General features: G+C 39.9%; 1 protein-coding gene across 1 annotated transcript in view; it reads right to left on the bottom strand.

Moving 5' to 3' along the window:
• The window catches only part of GRID2 (glutamate ionotropic receptor delta type subunit 2), a 1,011,959-nt gene that overhangs the window by 343,415 nt on the left and 644,709 nt on the right, over positions 1-23,835 (bottom strand). Inside the window, exon 5 of the mRNA XM_054030820.1 lies at positions 4,846-4,899. Within this exon, the coding sequence (XP_053886795.1) occupies positions 4,846-4,899 (54 nt within the window). The remainder of the gene's footprint in view (positions 1-4,845; positions 4,900-23,835) is intronic.

Here is a 23,835-nt window from a genome sequence, read left to right as displayed (position 1 = left end):
ACACCTCTGGGGAGGGGGCTATATGAGTCTGTATAGGTGGCAAGCACAATACAAAAAATAGAGTAGTATAAAATACATGAGCTATTGCAATTATTTTAAAATGGAAGGGTTTAATGAAGCTCCTTATAATGAGGCCCTCACCCCTGGAGTGTCCCTTGTGGCCTAGTGCAGCGCTACAGTTAACTCCCTGCATCAGTTTCTGCATGTGTATATTAAGCAGTGCCCCATCAGCACTGTAATTAACTTAACCCAAAGGCAGAACATTACACAACTAGGTCTTGACCCTAGCATCCTAGTTAGAGGGGGAAGGAGCTGAGTTAACCTTAGTCCATCAACCCCCCTGATGTCCACGTCCCTTACCCATGAAGCCCTATTGATCCAGAACCGTACCCCTGGAGTAAGGGCCTCTTGCCTTCAGTTGGGGAAGTCTCTCTTGACTTGGGCCAAGGTACCTGCAAAGGTCAAACCCACGATGACCCTTCCTGGGAACAGAATATAATTCCTTTGGTCTGGGGCTCCTGCTGCTACCTGTGAAGTCCTTCCATTCGGACCAGGTTTTGCTGAGGGTTGGCATTCACAGTCCTTCGTTCTGGAGCCTCCCCAGTTAGGAGCACTCTTCCTTGGCCTTCTTTCCTGATGAGATCTCTCAGCAGCTCCTCCTGAGAAGCCCTCCCAAGAAGTCCTCCCCTTGGCACTTCCTCCCCTCATCAGTCTTTGTTACCCCCTGGGAGTAGCTTCCTAGCCAGCTCCCCCTGAGGAGTTCTTTTCCCAACATTTCTTCCCTGTGATCTCCCCTGTCTGAGCCCACATAACTGTTTATAAAGCCCAGGTGTTCCTTAACTAATTGCCTGAATAGCTGGGCAGTAGTTAATCAATTATCCACAGATGGGTGTTGGTTGTCTCATTCTCTTTAGCACAGCCTGTCATAGGTAGGCTGAGGACCTGACCACCCTCAGGAGTCAGCTACCCTGTAACATCCCTCAAGTAATTATTGTGCATCAATCTACTGCATGTGTTTAAAATGTGCCATTACATAAGTTAGTGAAATCCAGTTAATTACTTTCTGGGATCTACCACAACTTCAAAAGTTGACTCTTAATTTCACAGTATGACCTACCCTTGCCTCATCTTCATAGTACTGTGTTACACTTATATAACAATGAAGAAACAGACCCCAACAACTAGGACCCAGTTCTTTTTGGACAGATAGATAAAGCCAAATTCTGCATATGGATGCATGCACATGAGCCTCCCATTTAAATCTGTTTGAGCTGTGCGCATGCATCCAAGAGCCTCCCTTTTAACTGTTTGAAAAATGTGTAACTTTAATGGTTCAACATTTACATTTTTCAAAGGTGTTTCACCTATAATAACTGTGAGCAGTGCAAAGAGCTTTGGGCTGTCCTCTGAAGAGAGAGCAGTAGGAAACAGGTGACAGCACTGGGCATAGTGGGATTACATTGCACAGTTTAATAAATAACTAAAGTAAGCCACCTATTTACAAATAAATAAATAAATAAACCATTTCTTTCATGTTAAATAGAGACATACAATTTCTCTCGATTCCTACTATCAGCTAAAAATAAAATTTGTAATGAATGCACAAATATGACAAAAGGGTGACAAGAGAATTTAGCCTGATTCCCTTAGGCTGCCAGAGGTTAAATTTATTGTGGCAGAGAAGGAAAACAGAAACAGAGAGAAACCCCTTCTCATATCTATTACTCAACCTGTGGTTTGTATATATCCAAATCTCTGAATCTTGTGAAATTTAAATAAAGAACAATGCCATCTGCTGTTGTAGGGCCCTGAAGAGATGGAAATATTTATTTGGAGAGGGTTTTCTCAACTGAATTCATTGATCAGGGAGAGGAGATTGGTATTATTACCAAGTACTAACATGATTGGTTGTGACATATGAAATTGTGCAACCTCATTTTTATGAAGCCTTCAATACAATATATATGGTAATGTATTAAAGGTAACATTTTATTATATATTTATTTATTTCAAATTTCCATAGTAATTCCCATTAGATGCACATTGTCAAGGCTAATTTAATACATCACCTTAAACATCAACTAATAGGACAATAAAATTAAGTAAATGTTACCAAGCATTATTGCCTTTTAAAATAAGCAATTGAAGTAATATACGCAACCCAATAAACTAGGCAGATTCATAGCATGAATGGCATTTCTGTTCAGATTTTTTTGTTTCCAATCCAAAAGTATAAGGGAATACATTCCTAATTTTTATTTGGCAGCTAGTTGTAAGCTGTTATTTTAACTGTTTGCCAAATAATGTATTTCTCATTTGCATAATTCATCTTAAATGCTGAAGACTAGAGGATTAGAAAAGACATGTAAAATAGGGTATGTCTATACTAGAAACACTGCGGTGGCACAGCTGTAGTGTAGACACTTACGACAGCAACAGCAGGTGTTCTTCCATCCCTGTAGTAATTTCACCTCTCAGAGGTGTTAGCTAGGTCAATGGAAGAATTCTTCTGTCTACCTAGTGGGGTCTACACGGGGGCTTAGGTCGGCTTCACTGCATCTCTCAGGGGTTTGAATCTTTCACATACTGAGTGATGTAGCTAGGTTGACCTAAGTTCTAGGTTTAGGGTAGGCTATAGTCACTTTCTTGGTGGCTCTGATTTAGTCAAAACAACACATCCATCAAAAAGGGCTAGATTTACTGGAATGGGAGTACTTGTGTGAATAACTACATGCCACTGTGAACATGGAGTTCCCAGTCTGGCCCATTGTGTAAATCCAAAGGATACAGTAATTGGCAACTAGATTGCGTGTGTGTGTGTGTGTGTGTGTGTGTGTGTGTGTGTGTGTGGAGTAAGTCTACTTACCACACTAGACTTGTTTCTCTAATATTCTGGGCACAACACAGCTACAACAACACAGAAAACTAAACAATAAAGGGCATAGGCAGCCATCACTCCACTTTCAAATCTCCCATTGTCATCAAAGTGGAAAAAGGTATTTTTCTGTAGTGTACTGGTAAAGTGACATAAAAGGCAGAATACTGTTCCCAAACATTCACCATCTGGAATATATTCACATTTTTGTTATGGTCTGAATAAGGTGACATCAAAAGAAGTAACAAAGGAAAAAATGTTGTATAAATGATAGGTCGAAGTCCAATCTTGATTCAGTTTTTGCCACCGTGAACAGATGTTATTTGATTCTGATCTGATTTTAATGTCCTCAAAATATTGCAAATATTTAAAATGCTAGAACAGAGAAAACTTCATTTTACCCTCTCATGCATGGATATGGCTCATAGGGCAGAATCCATTTCACAGAACAACTGATTTGTGACTCTGTAGGTTCTACAGCATATAGAAAACATGTACTATGACCAGAGCTTTTCTAGTTTACTACACTAATGTTTTTCTTTTAAAGTTCAAATTCATTTAAAATTGACTAAAATGATAAGAAGATATGATATTCATCAATCATTAAGAACTTCCACCCAAGTGATTTACCAGCATTTTGGCTAACTATGAATTATGGGCTTAATCCAACTCCTACTGAAGTGAATGGAGAGACTCCCATTGACTTGAATAGGAATTGGGGAAAATGATAATTTTTAATAGTATCTGGTAACTTTAAACAGTGGAAGTGATTTACTGGTCACCAGAGCAAAGAACCAGGAAGATGACTGAATTCTAATCTAGGCTAACTGAAAAATGGTTGATTATACCTATAGGTTCACCTTGTGACCTTCCTGTAGTTTAGAAAGACAAGGTAAAACAGGACCTAACTGTAACCAGATGCTGCTTCTGAGGTGAGCTTTCCCATTAACATAAACCGGAATCAATAAACCAACTCTGATTTGTTTATTGTATTATAACAATGGATAACTAATGACCGACTATGAAAACAGAAGTGTGTGGCCAGTCAAAATCAGATCAGGGATTACACATGTCATTTCTCTAAACAGTGTTTTACAAAAAATATACAGATATAGGTACTATACATTAAACTTGGGAATAATTATCTCTCCAATTAAGCATTTTGTAGACATAATAAATGACTCCTTTTAAAACAACAGAAAAATTTGAACACTGTATAATCCAAAAACAACTTCACTGCGCAGTGTTTTCTATGTGTAGCTCCTCTGCTTTTTGACCTATCAGATGTTGCCTGGCAAGCATTTATGGTAGAGTTTATTTCATAATTAAAAACAGATCCTTTAATCAATCGTCTTTGCAAAAATTCCCACAAGGTCAGACTCAGACAGATTTGAAAACAGATATGTTTGTACTTGAAAAAGGTTCCTCCTGTTCACTATTTATACATATTCATATATGGCTCTATCTTCAGTGGGTTTTAGTACCAGCCCATACTGAACTACTTAATCCTTGTGCTTTTTAAAGGGGCAAAGGGAAGAACACATACAAGTTTTAGAAACAACATTTAAATATAAATGGAACACAAGCACGTCACTAGGAAGCAGTCACTGTGCTCACAAAGAATTGTTTTTTTTGGGAGGGAGGGGTTGGTTTGTTTGCTTGAAATTTTTTTTTTTTTTTTTAAATGAAAGATCTCCCAAAGTAGGCAGCTCAAGCCAAAAGGAAAGGCTAAACATACTCAGTAGGGGACTGTTTTTCATTTGTTTTATTGATACAAGGCCTTTTATTTAAAACAAAACAAAAACAACAAAGCCCCAAAACTTGTCATTCTGATTTTATTAAGGAATGCTCTCACTCCCATGCCTCGACTTTGCTGTAGTTACTGCTTCCTGTTGGCAAAGACCAGCGTGAACACTGTCAGTATGTATGAAAACAGGATTCATGCTTCACAACATTTGGTTGATAGTTACCTCATTTATAATGATCCAGTGACAGTCAAAAGCAACCAAATTAGTCTCCACAACCTGAAATAGAGAACAAAGCAGCTATCAGTCAGCTTATTTATAAAAGCTAATTAAATAAATAGATAGATAAATGGAATGGATGCTCTCTGCAAATGACAACAAAAGGAGCACATGCTCTGAAAGACCTCTGTTATTCAACTGAGGATAGAGAACCTTTAGCAGACGCATTTGTGTTATTGTTTGACTTGCTAATTAAAGATGGAAATATATTTCATTGCAGGCATAACAGAAGAAAATAGGATTCAGTTGATTCAGAAGAAAATTAAATCATTTTTGCTTTAACACTGTATGGAGAGATGGAGCAGAAGAAAGAATGGCAAAGAATCAGTGCATTCAGACAAGATAGCTATTGTCTCAGACTGACCAAATTTCTAAATCTCCAAACTATGACATCTTCTCAATGTTCACCTATCTTGGATGTGTGAGTGGGAAGGAAATGTGGAGATTCTGGTCATCCAGATTAAAACATTTGGGAATTATATGAATGGAGGAATAGGTGGAGAAAGATATTTTTGAGAGAGAAAGAGGAATGTGTCATTGTGGCAGTTTTGGGAGACTACATGTAAAGAATGACCTACTCTTGCCTCTGTTTTCACAGGTCCCTTGCTGTCCCCTCCCACTTCTATCTTGTCACTGAAACAGATTCCAAAAGCTGTCTTTGTGGTGGGTCCAAGATGCTATCTCCCCTTCTTTATTCTGTGCTATCATTCTTCATTTCGTGGGCAAGACTCACTCAGGGGAGGAACAAAGAGAAAGAAAAAGAAGAGGAGGCGAGATGAGTGGGCTGGCAATGTCATGAGCCCAGGAAAGAGGCAGCTGCAGGATCTGACTTTCACACCAAAGTAGGAAGTGGGGAGGAGGAAGCAGAGGAGGGAAAAATCATAGAAGAATGTCAAAAATGTCTGGACATCTCAGTTCGTTCTACTGGGTTCAAATGAACAGGCATTGCAAACTAAACCAAGATTGGCTTTGCTTGATCTGGTAACTCTACCGATATTGGCTCTAAAACAGTAAGCACCTAGAACTGCTATAAATCACAGGGGAAGGAAGCCAGGTATTGTAATGCTGCTTTGTGAAAGCATAAAACAACATTGACATTGTGGTAGATGAATGGTAGTAGTCTACTGTTATTGAGGCCGGTGGGATGCACAGCACTGATTTTTGGCTTTGGGATGATTGTAATTTATATAATACTATGACCAAAGGAGAGAGATTTAACTGGTTACTAATCTTAAGAGAGAGGTAAGATCCCCAGAACTGAAAACCACCATTATTAATTCAGAGGCATTGGAACTGGGGTCAGTTCTCACTTGCTATATTGATGCGCAGTACAGGAAATTCTAAACTAGAGAGAGACTGAAAGCAGGTTCTGGGCAGCTACATATAAATAGGCCTTAGATAGGAAACTCTCTCCAGTGCTGAGATGATCATTTGGGGAAATGAGATTGTTGTGTTAATGTATCTCTGGGTAAATTTAAACATTATTTGTAGTAATTCATGACCTAACATTGAATTTAGATACAGTGCATTATATTTAGGGTAACCAGACAGCAAAAATCGGAACGGGGGTGGGGGGTTATAGGATCCTATATAAGAAAAAGATCCAAAAATCGGGATTGCCCCTATAAAATTGGGACATCTGGTCACCCTAATTATATTCTCCATGTTATTATACTGGTTCTACTATTTTGTCATGTTATTTTGATTGGTCCTACTGATGAGTCAGTGGCAAGGGGCTCCCCATTTATCTTTGAGAAGAGGTAAGTGTGGCATCTCCTGGATTTTGTCAAGAAGGTTTCTCATGTATAATGCCTGATGTTAAGAGATGAGATAGTAGAGAGGGCTCTTTGCTTGTTACTTTGATAGCCTCTGTTTTTATTCTCATTGTTCCAATCAGTTGTACATCTACTACCCTGTTGGAAGAGTTTAACCACACAGGAGCACAGAGAGGCAACTGAGAAGCAGAGAGCTAGTGCCAAGCTACGCAGTGTTTGTGCATTAGCTGCGCAAGTCACGCACACAAACTTACTTATTCATTGTGACAAGCAGAACAGGAAAGAGCTGCTCCCTTTGTAAGAAACTCCTTCCTCATCATTCAGCCAGGAGAGAGACTGCCTGGCTTTGAGCTGCCATGTTATCTCTGGTGCAAGCTCAGCCATTTCAGATGCCACGGGGTAGTGTGTGCAGCCAATGACCACATCTGGGGACTCAGCAACAGCCCTCTGTGTAACTGAGGTGTGGTTGAGCATGCTATACACCTGATGAATGAGCTGCTCATCTGATGCTGGTCTATCAAGAGGACTTCAAGACCCTACACAGAGTACCCCACAACCACTGAATGATTAAAATGGGTTTCCCGGAGCCCTTGTGACATTTTTTCTTTGTTGTTTGTTTGTTTTGAGTTACACATCTCTGTTTCTACTCCCTACTTTGTATTTTGAACTTTTTTCCATCTTTATTGTACCACTTGCGCATTTGGTAATAATAATATATTATTTTGATATTTTGTTGAATTCCCCACAGTAGACTTTTATGACACACCTACAGCGACAAGATAGAACTGAACAGTGAAATGATGTGAAGCAACATAGCACACATCCTGGCCGTCACTGGTCTGATCAGATATCATGTATCAAATCAGATGGAAGATAACCAATAATAAGAGAAGAGAGAGTTTAGAAATTGAGGGAGTAGTAATAGTCCAGCACTTCCTCCTAAAGAAAATTTCCTAGTACTGTCATGCCATAGAAAGTTAAAGACTAAATTAAGAAAAATTCAAAAGAAACATTTTTAGTTGTAATTTGCAGATTTGCTGAAATCAACACATTCCGCAGGACCATGTCAATTCTGAGGAATTGCTGCCAGAAACCAGGCAGATTTTCAACAGACTCTTACCTGCCAGACAGTTGTCAAAACCTGCCTGGTGCCTACCTTGCTCCTCAGCAGCCTGCTTGGTGGGCTGATGGGGAGCCAAGAGCCCAAAAGCCCTAGCTCCTAAGTTCGGGGCCCCTTAGAAGTCCAGGTTTCCAGGCTACAGGACAGCTTCCCAGATGGACTGCCCTGAAGCCTGGGCTCTGACTAGAGACGAGCAGAGAACGGTAATTCCGATTTGTGGAGAATTTGGGGCTTTTACACTAAATTGGAATGTAACCGAATTTTGAAATCTCTAAATCCTCCATGAAACAGAGTTCCCATTCCTTGCCCAGCTCTAATTAAGATCTGGGTGAATAACTGATTTTTCAGTTCTGAAAAAAAATCGGAGGGGAAAAAAGAGTTTGGATCAAACCAAATTGGAAAAGTCAGTTTTGGGTCAAATGAAATAATTTGTTTGATCCCAAACATTTTGTTTCTGCACCTTTTTAAGGGCTATATTATGAAATTGCAGAAGGAGGAGGAGATAAAAGTGGTACTTCCCTTATAAGCTGTAGCCTAGTAGTTAAGGCACTCACCAGATATGGGAGACCAGGGTTCAATTCCCCTCTCTGCCTGTTATGAAGATGGCATTTGAACTTGAGTTTCTGACATTGCAGGAGAGTGTCATGGCTATGGGGTATTCTGATATGGAGCTCTCTCAATCACTCCGGTTGAACAATACAAAGTGGAACAATTTAACGTAAGAGATTGGGAAATATTCACATCAGAGTATCTGTGACTGGGGCACTGTCCTGAAATGCCATAGACTCAAGTTCCAATCCCTTCTTCACATCAGGAAGAGGGGGAACACAATGTGGGTCTCCCCCATTCCAGGAGACTGGGCTAAAACTTACAAGGAAAGGATTGGTACCACCACTCTCCTCCTTCTCTGGCTAATTTCTGAATGGCATCTCAGTCCCCCCCAATTTTTTTTTTTTTTTGGCTAAAATTATTTGGTGCATTTGTACATATTCATGAAAATTCATGAATTTTGGTGCCCACAGAATACATTTTTGGCAAATTTAATATCTGCTGAAAATAATTCACCCAACTCTAATTAAAACGCAAAATGAGGATGATTGCTGCTATATATCCAAGGAACTGGTTTGATCCACCTTATCTTCTATTTCAAATTTGGTTTCTGACTTATTTGGCTCTTTATATAATGCAGTCAGCTTTTTAACCTTCAGTCAGCCAGGACATCTTCAGCAGATCAAGACCTTTGAGGTTCACTTTTTTAAAATTACATACTGATACAAATGCAACATGTATTTGTTCAGACTTCAGCCCCTCCAAGGCACTACAAACACCTGTGACCCGTAGCCAATGAGAGAGAGAAGGTGGGTGATTTAATATCTTTCATTGGACCACCTTCTGTTGGTGGAAGGAACAAGTGTTGAATGTCACAGAGCTCCTCCTCAGGTCTGGGAAGGTGATCAGAGTGGCCAAGCTAAGGACAAGGTGGACAGATTAAGAACAAGGGGATCACACATGTTATAGGAGAACATACAAAACGAAGTGAGTAATTAACATCTCTGCAGTCTTAGAACAAAGGACTCACATTCTTAGTGAATTGTCATTGTTTTAGGAATTCACTTTGCCCTGAAGGCTGCCAGAGAAGAGTTTAGATTTCAGTATCTTTTCCCCTCTGAATTTTTTTAGGGTTGAAGGTGAATCTTTGGGAGGTTGATCATGGGGTTAGGAAAGTTTCTGAAGAGGTGGATTTTCTTCCATAAACGATAGTCTTGTGGTTAAGTGATCAGACTGGGAGTCAGGAGATGAGGGTTCAATTATTGGCTCTGCCTAGGGCCGGCTCCAGGACTTTTGCCACCCCAAGCAGCAAAAAAAAAGAAAGAAAGAAAAAAGATAAGACGCGATCGCGATCTGCTCTACCGCAGCAGCTTCAGTCTTCGGCGGCTGGTCCTTCACTCCGAGAGGGAGTGAGGGACCCACTGTCGAATTGCCACTGAAGAGCCGGACGTGCCGCCTCTCTCCGTTGGCCGCCCCAAGCACCTGCTTGCTGGGCTGGTGCCTGGAGCCGGCCCTGGCTCTGCCACAGACTTCCTGTGTGACCTTGGGCAACAATGTCTCTGGATGAAATGCTGAACCCACTGGAATCAGTGCAAAGCTCTCATTAACTTCAATAGAGTCAGTATTTCACCCTCTTTGTAGAACTTTCCTATCTGCAAAATGATGATGCTAATACTATTCCCTATCTCCCAAACTTGTCTGTATAGATTGTAAGCTCTTCAGGATAGGGACTTTCTCTTACTAGCTGTGGGTACGGTACTGTGGTTACGGTGCCTAGCCCTACTCTCCTATCACCACCACTCTACTATTAATATCTTTTGGACATGTTTACATTATTGTGCTTATGTGCTTTTGTAGTATGCCACAAAAATTCAGAGTTTGGGCACAATAGAAAGATTTTAATAACCCAATCAAATATTTTATAGACTCCTCCTCCTTAGAGGAACTGTTTTGAAACTCAAATCAGTCTGACATTGAACACTGCAGCTTTCTGAAAGTAGTTGATGATAAAATAATAATATGCATAATCTAACATAGAACAGTCCTCTTGATCAGCAGTTATGAAGCACAAGTTTACAAGTTCATTATTATATTAGAACAGTAAAAAAAAATCAAAGCTAGCACTAATACAGCCTAGATCCAATTATCTGTCAGTAAAAAGTCATTACTTGGACAAGGCATGCCTTTAGTGTCATGACATAACGTTCCACAATGCCCTTGACTTTCTACTGAGTTTGCAGTTTTGTTCATTTAAGGAGTCCATTGCATCTTCACTGGGGAGGGAGGAGACCAAATAAGAATGCCTTAATGAACAGAGAGATATTAGAAGCAAAGAACATTTCTGGTTCAAATTAAACCTCAGTACTCATAACTAAAAGGCCACATAATAATGTCATGGAGGCCATGTAATAAAACTGTTTTAAATTATTTTTTATTACTCATGTGTTCGCAAAGTTAAAGCATTCATTTGGCATCCGAGAGGATGATCCACTAAAGGAAGAATATCATTTCTTTGTGGTCTAGGTAAACATCTTCATGCATACCCAGTGAGCTGGCATGGACTCTGCATTTTGTGGAAGGGGTCAAAGGAATATATAAACCAATACATTCAATGAGAGTGAGGGCAGTAATTAAAAGGAATCTGATACCTGTAAGTTAAAAGCATTAAAAACAAATTGGTAGGGGGCACCCACAAGTTAGGGAGTTTAATAACCCCAAACCTTTGAGTACTGTGCAGCTTTGGAACTCATCTGCCCATATTGCTGGCTTTGTGACAGAAAGTAGTGCTCTGCACACATAAAAGGGACAGACTGGAAATTTTCATACGAGACAGAAAGCAGGTGATGGTGTTGTTTATGCAACTCACATCTTAGGGTAAAATTGAACTAAACTATAGTATGCATTCATAATGAGGTCTGGAAAGCACATGAAAAATGAAATCCTTCACAAGTATTAAATGAAACAATTAACTCTTTTCTAGCCACAGATGAACCCATGCAGATATGTAAACAGTGTCAAAACACTCCAACACCTTTCTTTTTTAATAAAGATAAAAAAATGCTGCATGGAGCAATAGGTATCACCATCTTGGGGACTTGCTTGGAAATCTTGCAACACTGAAATATCAATATGTTAATTACCTGGTATCAGGTTTGAATCTCAAACGTGAAAAACTGTTTTATTTCGCTCACTGAAATACATCTGCCTGACATTCACATCCAAAGTAGCAATATTAAATAAAAGACCTGGTGCTGCTGAGCTGACATTTCTTTCACAATCCACAGCAACTTTATTGTGCAGGGAGTGCAACAGTGTCATGGTATAACCGAAGAATTCAAGAAATGATTTTTCTTCCTCTCTCTTTCCAGCACTGTTGAGAGTTAAGATACACTGCCAAATGTGTATTGCCATATCACATAACTCTTCAACAGCAAACATCCGAGCGTCATTTTAGCAGGCTAATTTTATATTGGGTTTTAAGGGACAATTACTTAGAGTAAATTAGAATTGTTCCATTGAAGCCAGTGAAGCAATAATACATTATACCACCTGAGGATTTGTCCCAGTGGCGGTTACTCTTTATGTCCTAGTAAAGCAGCCACACAAACAGTTCAACCTGAAAACCAAATTTTGTGAAAAGATAAAGCAATAACAAACACAAAGATCCCGATTCTGCCACCTTACTCACACACTGAGAAGTAGTTAAATGAGCTATCATATTGAAATCTATGAGAATACTTGCATAAGTGCTACTCAATGAGAGTATGGGAGGCAAACGCCTAGGGCAGGCAGTTCTATTCATAGGAGATCAGAAGCATCTACAGTATTGATATAAAGTAATATTCTTATAATCTTTGCAACTTTAGAATTGGGGATCACTTACAAACTTAGGTAGTAATCTCAAACTCTAGCAATTTTCCAGACTGCCTATAAAATAAATGCTGCACTGTATTGTGAAGAAGGGATTCCACTTGATCAAACATGAATGCCATTGGCCCAATGTGAAACATCATGGCTGTAACAGAAAATATTTTTCTTCTTCTAAAGGACTTGAGTACAAACTGGGATAGATTTTGCAGAGAGCAGAGATATGCTGTCAAGAAGACAAGTGATGAGCAAGGACAAACCATCTGTCACTGGCAGTAACTCGAGAACTTTTGAATCTTTGGAAAAACCTATTTATCACTCCTCCTTTTATCATTCACTCTCAAAGCATGTAAGGGCTACATGTAAGAATCTAAAGCAAACCAGAAATACTGCCACACGAAAGCTTCTTTCATTTGTAATAATAATAATAATAATAATAATTAAAAAAAACCCGTACAAATAGTTCCTCTACAAACAGAGCTGGTATTTAACGGAATAATTTAGAAAATTAACTGTTTTGTTCTCCACTGTACCTGGTTTAGCTTTATTTTCCTAGCTCTGTATACAGTATGTCAAAAAGCATGTATTGAATATCTGGAATACTATATAGATTCAATTGCCAACAGATTCACCAGCAGTACTAACACATATTTCAGTTTAACTAGGATTGCCAAATGGGAAGTCATTTTCCTGTGTAAGGTTAGAATCAATTATACCTTAATCCAGTTAACCTGTACTTAACTTTAAGTGAAGCACTAGTCATATGCTCCAATTTAAGCACATGCTTAAGTGCTTTGCTGGATAGGGGCTTTAATGATCAGCTAATAGTGTGGGAAGGGATACTTCAAATATAAAATGGTGCTAGTAAGTCTTCTTCAGTATTGCAAACACCATTCCCAGTGGTGGAGATAGGCCCAAGCTACTTCTGAGGCTCTTTTTCCCCCTTTTTAACTATGAGCAACTACAATAGCATCATTCAGCATGACCCAAGTCATTTGTTCATCAAATGAGGGAAACCCATGGGATTGGAAGATACAGCTTTTTCAGTTGGTGGCACACAACTACAGAACTATTTCCTTGAAGGGTCATAATAACTGTGAATCTCTCTGCCTTTAGAATCAAATGCAGATTCCAACTTTTCACAATAACATTTCCATAATCTCTCTCTCTCACACACACACACGCATACACACGAGGGAGAGAGAAAAACTTGTGCATATGACATATTGCTCATAAAACTTTCTCAAGTACTATGCTGGTGGGAGCTATAAAAAGCAAGTGTGGAGTGTAAAAGTACAAAAGGTGCCTAAATGACTTGGGAGCACAAGTCCCACTGAAAGTCAACGAAACTTGCGTTTCCAAGTCACATAAGCACTTTTGAAAATCCTACCTTCAACAGCTACACAGAAAGATAATACTGATAGATAATCAAGGTGTTACTGTTAAATCAGGTCATAAGGAGGGCTCCTCTTAGCCACTTCTTTCTTGCGTCTCCCAAAAAGGTCACGATAATGCAATGAATTCCAAGACCCATTAAAGTGGAAGGCAAAGTAGGATAAACAGGATCCAGAAACAAATTGTCCCAGTTATAAATTAAACTGAATATGGACAGATCAAGATACATATATAACAGCTAGTTATCTGTGAGCAATAAGTGGAAATTCAATATTCCTGGACTGTGCATTTTCTTATTATCTTTTTTAGCCTTTGGATTAGATGTACACATCCATTTTTTCCTTTTAAGTAATGCTCACTGCTGTCATTTGTCATCACTAAACCTCAATGTTTAGCCCAACTAAAGCAGATTTCATGTTGCTATCATGGCATTCATGAACCTATGACACAAATATTACAATTCATTGACTATCTAAATTGCTGAACCATCGTTCAATGCATTTTTGCTACAAATGCCTATTGCCAAGTCAATTCAGTGCTGTAACACTCCAAAATACAATGTAATCTTTGGGCATGCCAGAGATACTTTGCACAGAAGTGCTTACTGGCCAAACCTACAAACTCTGACAGTACCATGTTACATACATTGAAAGTATGAAGCTCCATTCCTTTATGTTATAGTGCGAATGGATATGCCCTGTAACGTCATCTGGTCTTTCTTTCTTTCTTTGTTTTAATCAATCCAATTTTTTCATCCCAATGAAAGTCAGCAGATAGCATCACAAAATCCCCTGTCCTGGATCTGGCTGGCATGGAAATTATTCTAAAAATGCTGTCTTAGTTGAATTTTCCCCATGAATTTATCACGGACCCAAACTCTCTACTATCCTCATCCAAACATCTACTATCTACAGTAACACCCTATGCTTTCGGCACTGTAGTCTGAGCTCCACTCTTCCAGCTGGAAGACTACTAAACCACTTGCATCCAAGACCATTAGCCACTGCAGCCAATGTTATTTCATAGAACAATGTGCTGTAATCACTCTTTTGTAGATAGATCTTCCTCTCCCCACTTACCTTTCCCAAGGACATATTCATCTGTTGACCTCTGAGATTCAGCCAAAAAAAAAAAAAAAAAAAAAAAGATCTGTCCTTGTGTGTGAGGCACATTTAAGACAAATAAAACAAATAGAACCTAAGTATCATTTCCTAAGTCCTAAGTATCATTTCCTAACATACACTTGATTAAAGAGCGGTGACTTGAGTATTTTGGGCACCTGCAGCAATTGGCTGTAGTGTAGATGGTTCTTGTGGCAGTGATGTGGAAACTAGAAGATGAAAGCACAAGCCTATTCAATAGATAACAAGCAGAAGGAAAGAGTAAGAGATGATAAAAAGCTGAAGACTAGTTTATCTGATTTGAAGACAGAAAAGAAAAGCAATGAGAAGCACTGTGTTATCCCCATGTCCATATATATTGCAAGAGATTCATTCTCCACCTGCAGGGGCTGTGTCTGGAATCCCAGTCTATGTCTGTTTCCCTCTGCCCTGCCCCCTAGCCGCTAAATTCATTCAACTGCTGACTATTAGCAGGCTCTCTGTCTCAGCACTTCCTGTTGATGCCACAGCAAGACCTTTCCTTTGTCTCTTCTCTCAGCCCTTGAGCTTCTCAGTGGGGAAATGGATCACTGATTTATAAAGCTCATTTTTGCACGGCAGAAACTAAAGCTCACAAAAAATTCTCTTTACTAAAGTCAGTATTTTTGGAATCTAACTTTAATCTCTGTCCATTTCCAAACTCCACACAAAACCCCCAAAATGGATGAGTGACAGTGGTTGTTTGTTTTATTATGAAGTACTAGCAATCCAGACCTGTATTCTGATCCCTAGAGTTTACTTCCATGCAAAAGGAAATACAGTAAGGCCTCGATTTACACTGTGGTTATGTTCTTAAACACTGTGCAAACAGAAACTGTGTAAAAAGATACCAAGGGTCTATGGGAAATAAGGATTTTGGTTCCAGGATCACAAGATGACCTTCCTAATGTATACAATACAGTACAGAATTGAAACTTACTACAGTACAGGTACTACCCTTTACTGATGTTGAGGATGAACTTGATACAGTATCAGCATTATTATCATGTTGTTGAAGTCAGTACTCTGAGTGTTCATCTGGGGTGTCTGGGAAGGCTGGGGTGTGGAGCAGTGGGGTGGGCCCTGACTTCAGGTGGGTGGGCGGGCAACGATGGGGGCAGGGGAGGGGAGGCAAGAGGGATTTGGGGCAGGGCTACCTCCACACATCCCCTCCAGCTGGCCTTGTGGGTGGCCATGGACACTCTGGCAAGGGGCCCCCAAGGCACGCACCCGGCACAGTTGGGGCATAGTGGGCTTACCCCACTCCATCTACCTGGCATTACATCCAGAGAGCAGGCAAGCCCCTGTGCCCTGACCTCCCTCCCTGGAAGGAGCTCTGGGCAGAGTGGAGCAAGCCCTGGACCCCGCTCCCCGGCAGGAGTGCCAGATGGAGTAGGGCAAGCCCCCATGCCCCGACTGTGCCTGGGGCTGGGGGGCCCCTGGCCAGAGTTTCCATGGCTCCCCGCAACACTGGCTGGAGGGGGTGAGGTGCCCCATCCCCATCATTGCCCGCCCACCCACTCGAAGTCAGGGCCCACCCAAGTGTCGGGTCCTGCCTATCCCACTGATTTGTTCATCTTGGCGACCGCACTGCACCATGTAAAAGTGAATCCCCACTGTGTACAAAAATAAAGGGTCACAATTAATTGACCGTGCATAACTGAAACTGTGCAAAAATAAAACAAAACAAAAACCTGTGTAAATTGAGGCCTGACTGTACTGTATTGTGGATGCAAGTTGCAAGAAAACTTCCCTAGGGTTATTGCTATCCAATCCCTAATCAATAAAAATCAAGCTTCTAAATCACTTTTGAAAATGAGTTTAGTTCATTATACTTTGTATTTTCAGTCTCCCTTCTAGAGACACAATTGGGGTGGCAGTGCTTTTAATCCTTTTCGATTCAATTTGACTCATGAAAGTTTTATATCTCTTTTGAAAGGAAAAAGAATTAGCCAAACTATTCAAAAGACCTGATCAGTTTTCCCTTTATTTCAGATTTATTTCAAAACAAGATAGCTTTAAACTAAAGGAAACTGGGTTATTCTACTAAATAATTAGGCTTACATTGACTTGGCTTGCCATTCTAATTATATTTGAAAAAGTACAAGCTTTAGGGAAGAATTCATCTCTCAAATTTTATTGGGATTTTAAGAGAAATGGAGATAATTCAAATGATACAATCAGCCTTATGTTGCAGGCATATATGAAAGCAACTCAAAAGTTAGATGTTCAATCAGAGAAAATAACAATATCACTAATATCACCAAGTAAAGAGATTGTGAACACAAAATCCTTTTTGCCTGGAATCACTTGTGCATTCTGGGTTTTGCACTCCCAAAAAGTTTCAGAAGAATTAAATACTATGTGCATACAGTGGAAATCACATCTAGAAACACACACAACTGTTTGAAAATGTACCTGTTATATTACAAACTTTAAGTAGCAGCATTAAACAATTTAAGGATTTTTTTAAACATTATCTCTCATTTCATCTCAAGAATGATTTTATTCTTATAGATTAAAATTTAGCTCTTGCTATCTACAATCACAATCCATTTTTAATAGAAAAAGTATGATTGTTCCAATAAAAAACTTGTAACAAACAACTGTTAGGGAAAATATTGGCCTACTCTTAGGTACTTTGTCTGAAATCAAAGCAATATGCATATTATGATGTTGCCTGTTGTAGTGACAGATGCCAAATGTAGAAGAAAAGCATTTCTCGCCAATCACCACTGTACTGCATTCCTGCGGGAGCTGCAGGTTTCAAAGAAACAATTAAATACCTCAGAACCTCATACAAAGTATAGACTTCATTTAGCTGATGCATAGTTTCCTGGTTGTGCCTCTTATTTTCTTTGTAGAAATGTCTCAGAATCTTTTCTAAAAGATACTAGAATTCTGTTCATAGCTATTTGTGACAGAAGAGCATTTTATTCAGTTCAAATAGTACTTGGAGAGGTCTGCATTCCATCTTTATGCCTACCCAGAGATATCAGTTCTGTTTATATTTTGTGGTAAACCCTGTCAGTCCAGAGCTAGAAGACAAACAGAAAGCCTATGTACTTGGCTGGCTGGACGGAGTGTGGTCTCTAATCCAAACTGGTTGCTCTAACTTGCCACGGTGATAGAGGAGAACAGACGAAGCAGGATTCCCTCAAGAGCTTAAATCCAGGTGTGAGTCATTAGTGAATCCTCACCTTTCTGAGAATTAATGGGTTAGAACTGGAAAATCTCCCAAAGTGATGGAAGAAATAACCAGGAGCTGTTTTCTGGGAGAACTAATTCTGGATGGGAGGCTGCGGCTAAGTCTTCAGTTAAATGAGGAGTATAGCCTAGTGCAGTGGTTCTCAAAGCCAGTCCGCCGCTTGTTCAGAGAAAGCCCCTGGCGGGCCGGACTAGTTTGTTTACCTGCTGCGTCTGCAGGATCAGCCGACCGCGGCTCCACGGGCCATGGTTTGCCACGCCAGGCCATGGGAGGGGAGGGGGGAGAAGCGGCGGCCAGCACATCCTTCAGCCCACGCCGCTTCCTGCAGCCCCCATTGGCCTGGAGCAGCGAAACACGGTCAGTGGGAGCCACGATCGGCCGATCCTGCGGACGCGGCAGGTAAACAAACTGGACCGGCCCGCCAGGGGCTTTCCCTGAACAAGCGGCGGACCAGCTTTGAGAACCACTGGCCTAGTGGAGACTTGGGTTCTAATCCCATCTGTGCCATCGCCCTCCTGTGAGACCCGGAGAGACAGTATATAACAAATGCATATGGGTTTACATGACTTCTCTGATAGGTATTTGTTAGCATTACTATGGTAGTCATCAATATCATATGTGGGCATATCTTGGCTCTCTCTTGCAGACACCAAAGCCATAGTGATGACTGTCATAATAATGCCAACAAATATCTACCAGAGAATTCATGTAAATACACATGAGTTTCTTATATATTATCTAATTATACATCTATGAGAACACATATACATAACTATATAATTATTTATAATGATCTCTAAATATAGCTATCACTTCATTAAGAAAATGAATAATGGAAAGCACAGATATTGAACTCAAAAACCCAACACACCTGAAATAGATTCTGCACCTGGTTTAGATTGGCATAGCTGCACTCACTTCAGGGAACGGAAATAAAATGATTGAAACAAATAAAGCCATGTGAATCTTGTTCTACAAGAAAGAAATCATATTATCTGATATTTCTATCTGAAATGATAGGTCTGGTATTTTTGAATGAAGACTGGGTTTCTGAGTGTCCTCTCACCTACCCTGATTTTATACCAGGGTAACACGACTGATTTCTGTGAATTTACTCCTGATATACCTCAGTTTAAGTGAGAGGAGAATCAGTTCTGGACAAGCAGAAAGCCAGGAACAGAAGTCAAATCAAGTGAAATAAATGGAGTTTGAGGAGGAATTTGAAGAGAATGAAGACAACTGGTGCAAAGGAAGAGGGCCGTGGTCCAGAAAGCTATCAGCATGGTCTGCCTGACATATAATATTCCTCCCCTTCCTGTCCATAGTTTTAAAAACTTCACTCCCTCCCCTCCCCCGGGTCTCCTCTCTAAGTGCTCTTAGTGTTATTTCAAGAATAGTTGACCTCCCAGTCTCTTTCGTCAGCAGAATCTCTCACACTAGAAATCACTGAAGTAATTTATCTCTAAGGCAGATATATGGATGGGGGCAACTTGGTTTGGGCCTTCACATTTTTACTACAGCAGCAACTTACAAAAGTTCTCTAACTGTTGACAGTGGTGGACATGCTTGTGGTCCACAGTGAACTGGCAGGTCAGATGGTGATGGCTTCTCTTTGTTTCAAGCTAATTCTGTAGAGAAGCGCTTGGACTCCTCTGGAAGGGACCAGAAACAAAGATGAGGAACTAACCTAGCTTCCTATGTTTGGTCCCCCTGCCATATAGAAAAGGAAGAAAGGAAACAGGAGTCACCCCTAGGGACTGGAGCTGGCAGCTGAAGGGGAATGCCCAGGGAAAGAGGGTATTAGTACAAGAAAATAGCAGCCTGGGTAGCATGTAGAGAAGATTATGGGATCAGGCAATCATGCAGAATGTAAAAGGGAACAAGGGAGCATGTGCCCATGACCAGGTGGCTGGGAAACACGTGCAGGAGAGCATGGGGAGAGAAAGGAACAGAACAAATGGGAGTCAAATGAGACAACAACGGGATACAATGAGAGTATTCAAAAAAGGACAAAATATTTATCACTTTAAGGGCAGCTAATTTTCATATATATTTTCTAACATTACCTTCCCATGTAGGCAACTGCTGTAGTAGTTGTAGTAGGGATGTTGTGCAATCAGAAATGGAATTGTAATTGGTAGACCAGTAGGGAGCTTGTCTAAGGAATGCTCTCTCAAGATAAAGCCATTATGAAAAGTGTGAGAATGCCTGCCGTACTCTGAACCAAAAATAAATGAACTGCAGTGTTTATTAAAAAAAAAAAGATTCCTATGGCCATCTCAGAGACTTGCTGATTGCTTCATGTCACTAGTGTACAATGTCCCCTACCTCACACAACTGTTTTTTAAGCCAGTGATTGAGTATGTTGTGTAAAGGTTCATGTTATAAGAAAGGGGTTTTTTATATTCTTTTATGAAGTTGGTACACAGACCACACTAGCCTGAATCTTAGGACCACAGTGACAAATCTGAAAATTTTGTCAAACAAGAGGCTTTACATTAGCTCATATGATAATTTGTTTACACTAGCTTCTGTGACCCTGGCAGGCCAGATACCAGTCTTGCCCAGGCTGCAGGCATTAGCTAAGAACTGACAACCTCATAGCTGGAGACCAGACCAGGTCACCTGTAAGTTACTTCTGCTCAAAATAGGAATTAATCTTATAAAAATGTATATTGTGTTTAGACTACTACATGCAACAACATATAAGCATTTCATAATCTCACCTGTAATTTCTATAGCTCATGTTATAAGGTAATATTTAAGTGTTTTCTCTGTAACTATAAACATGTTTGCTCTGAAACTGTGATCACTCCTCTCTTCCCAGTCAGGAGAGAAACATTACCAAGGGTGAAATACTAGCTTGCCACAAGAAGTGTTATCTCCTTTCCAACAAAAGAAGGCCCATAGATACCAGGCAAACCACTGTGGAACATCGGACAACAAAAGACTTTGTTGATTACTCCCCCAACATCCAGGAAGAGGAAACACACAAGTGAAGTTGTCCCATCATCTTGAACTCTGGGGGAAGGGAATAAAAATCCCTGGTTAGAAGAAACTGCATCTTTTTGGCTGTTTGAACTCTGAAGGGCCAGAGACTCTAAACTGAAGCCAAAGATCTCCTGGGGCTGCCGCCTAGGGCTGCTCTGAAAGATACTTTGAACAGACAGATCACCACAACTCTGTCACACTTAACATTTAGATGGTGACTCATTTGTGTGTGTGTGTGTTTGCTTGCTTTAACCTGTAGGTAACTCTCTTATTCCTTTTTCCTAGTTAATAAACCTTTAGATAGTTTATTACAGGATTGGCTGCAAGCATTGCCTTTGGTGTAGGATCTAGAGTACCACTTGATCTGGACTAAGTGACTGGGAGCTACCTAAATGTGGAGTGATTTTTGGTGTAAGTGACTATTTATTATTAAGTTCAGTTTGTCTGGGTGGAAAAATAGACGACAGTCTAAGGGGACTGCCTGCGACTCCACAGTAGGTCTTTGATAGTAATCCAGGAGATCACATTTGTTACTAGCTTGGTGAAATCTAATTTTAGAACACACTACCCATGTTTGGGATGTCTGTCCTGCGTTTGATAGTCTGTCCTGAGGTAACAGAGGGTCCTGTGGCACCTTTAAGACTAACAGAAGTATTGGGAGCATAAGCTTTCGTGGGGAAGAACCTCACTTCTTCAGATGCTAGGCACTCATGGTCATGAGCCACTCCAGACAGCATGACAGACTGATACAATTTATCCCCTTCTACCACCAACACCCAATTTCTGCTTTTGTATGACAAAATAATAGAGTGGGGAAGGCAGGACCAATGGCTTCTGTATGGCAGACTATAACAATACACACCTAGAAGACAACTTCTAGCAAACAGGAATAAACATTAAATATTACTTAAAATTAAACCAGTCACTTTGGCATCACTCTTCTATTTAGAGGTGCTAAAGAGATGTACTGTTTTTTTGGAGGTTGCAGGCATGCGAGCAACACCACACTACTCCAAGGCATTTAAAAAGGCAATCTTTTGAAGGAGAAATAAATATAAAATGCAGATATTGGATTTGCAATTGAAAAGTCAAAGGCTGAACAAATTTTTTTTCATTATTATAATGTGAACATTTTAGAGCTGGATTTTCGGACGTGATCAGTCAGATTTTCCTTAATAGGAGCTGCTGGAGGCTGAGCATTTTTGCAAATCTGCCCATTCCATTCAGGTAATGGATGGAGTGCTAAGCTTTTTCTAAAAAGTGGTCCTTATTGCACCAGGGACACATTTTGCATAGGTTATTAGGGATAAAGCAACAATAAAACGGGACATCTGGTTTTAGTTTCATTGCCCCCAGTTTTGTAAACTTGAAATTTGATCCATTTATAAAAGGGCTAGAGAGAAAACAGTTGCAAATCTTCTGGTATAGAGCATAATAAAGCCTCTCTTTCTTCTTCTTCACTGTTTTCTTTCAGGGTATTCCCAGCTCAGCATAGTTCAGTATTATTGAAACGGAAAGTATTTCATTTTCCCATCACAGACATCATTAATGAAGGCCACTGTTCAAGTGACAAAATATCACTAAACCCATCAGCTTTTTCCCCTTTTCAGCTTTACGGTGGCCCTGTGCCTGTCAATTTCACATATCTGAGAACAACAGTGGCAGAGGTTCAAATGAGATAGCCAGTGTTTCTGACTTGAACACCAACTTAGTATTCAGCTCCTCTCTAAATAAGAAGGCTGAAAGCATTTTGTCTAGTAATAGGAGTTCAAGAATCAAAAGCAGTTTAATAGAGTTCTAACAGGCTGTGTTTACTAGCTGTAGGCTTGAGGCTACAGCTCCAAAACCCCTCTAAAAAGCACAGGAACTGAAATAAAATCTGGGTTCTAAACTTTTTAAAAAAATAAAATGTAACATACAAGTGCAATACCAAGGGTGAAAGCCCCCAAACCAACCTTTATTTGAGTTTTTGATTATTATAACTGCAAGATGGATCCATTAGTAATGAAACTGTGTTAGCCTAAGGATATTTTTGCCACCAGAAGCCCAGGAGGTCTGTACAAGACCTCAGTATGTCTGTTAGATTCTGCATGGATCAAAACACTTAGCTTCCTTCGTGATAAACACCGTAATCTTTCATATTAAAGTCAAACCTAGTTTTAAGGAGGATTTCATATTATCCCATCACCCATAAAATGTATAAACTTAATCCCTTAACTCCATACAGTTTTATCTTAATAAATTTATGGTACATCACATTTGTCCTTCAGTCAAACACACACCACCAGAGTCAGGTCTTAACTTCTACTACAGTAACTGGCCAGAGATTTGTTAGCATCATTTCAGAGCTGAGACTGTGCACTATGTCTTAAAACCACTGAAGCATCCTTGATCTACTGCATTGAGAGTCACTAATGGCAAAAGTTGAAAATGCTTTCTACACTGCAGGTTAAAAGGGATGCCACCATATTTGAACATCTGGTGCTCGTTACATGTTCTCTGAAGTACATTGACTCATCAGAAACTAACAGACGTTAAATGAATTGTACAGCACTAAAGACAAAGCACGGGATATACACACACAATTTTTTTTTTTTTTTTTTTGTTATTAACGTCAGGTGAAATTCAAGAGACCAGGAATGGATTCAATAACTAAGAGGCAGGAATAGCAATTCATATGAGGACACGGTAAAATACTGTGGTAGGATGCTACAATTAATATGGTAAAATGTTGGTAAGTGTGTTAGATTAAAGATGGACTCAAATCAAAATGCCCAAGCCAAACCACCCGAAGTTTAGGGTTTTTAAAATCTGGATCCAAAGTCTGCAAACAGCACCTATTTTTATAATGGGCTGATGGACTCCCCGGACATAAACACCCAAAATTCTGGA

Source organism: Malaclemys terrapin, chromosome 5 (assembly GCF_027887155.1).
Source record: "Malaclemys terrapin pileata isolate rMalTer1 chromosome 5, rMalTer1.hap1, whole genome shotgun sequence".
NCBI lineage: Eukaryota > Metazoa > Chordata > Testudines > Emydidae > Malaclemys > Malaclemys terrapin.
The sequence above is the reverse complement of the archived record's forward strand: the minus strand, read 5'-3'. Positions and strand labels throughout refer to the sequence as shown.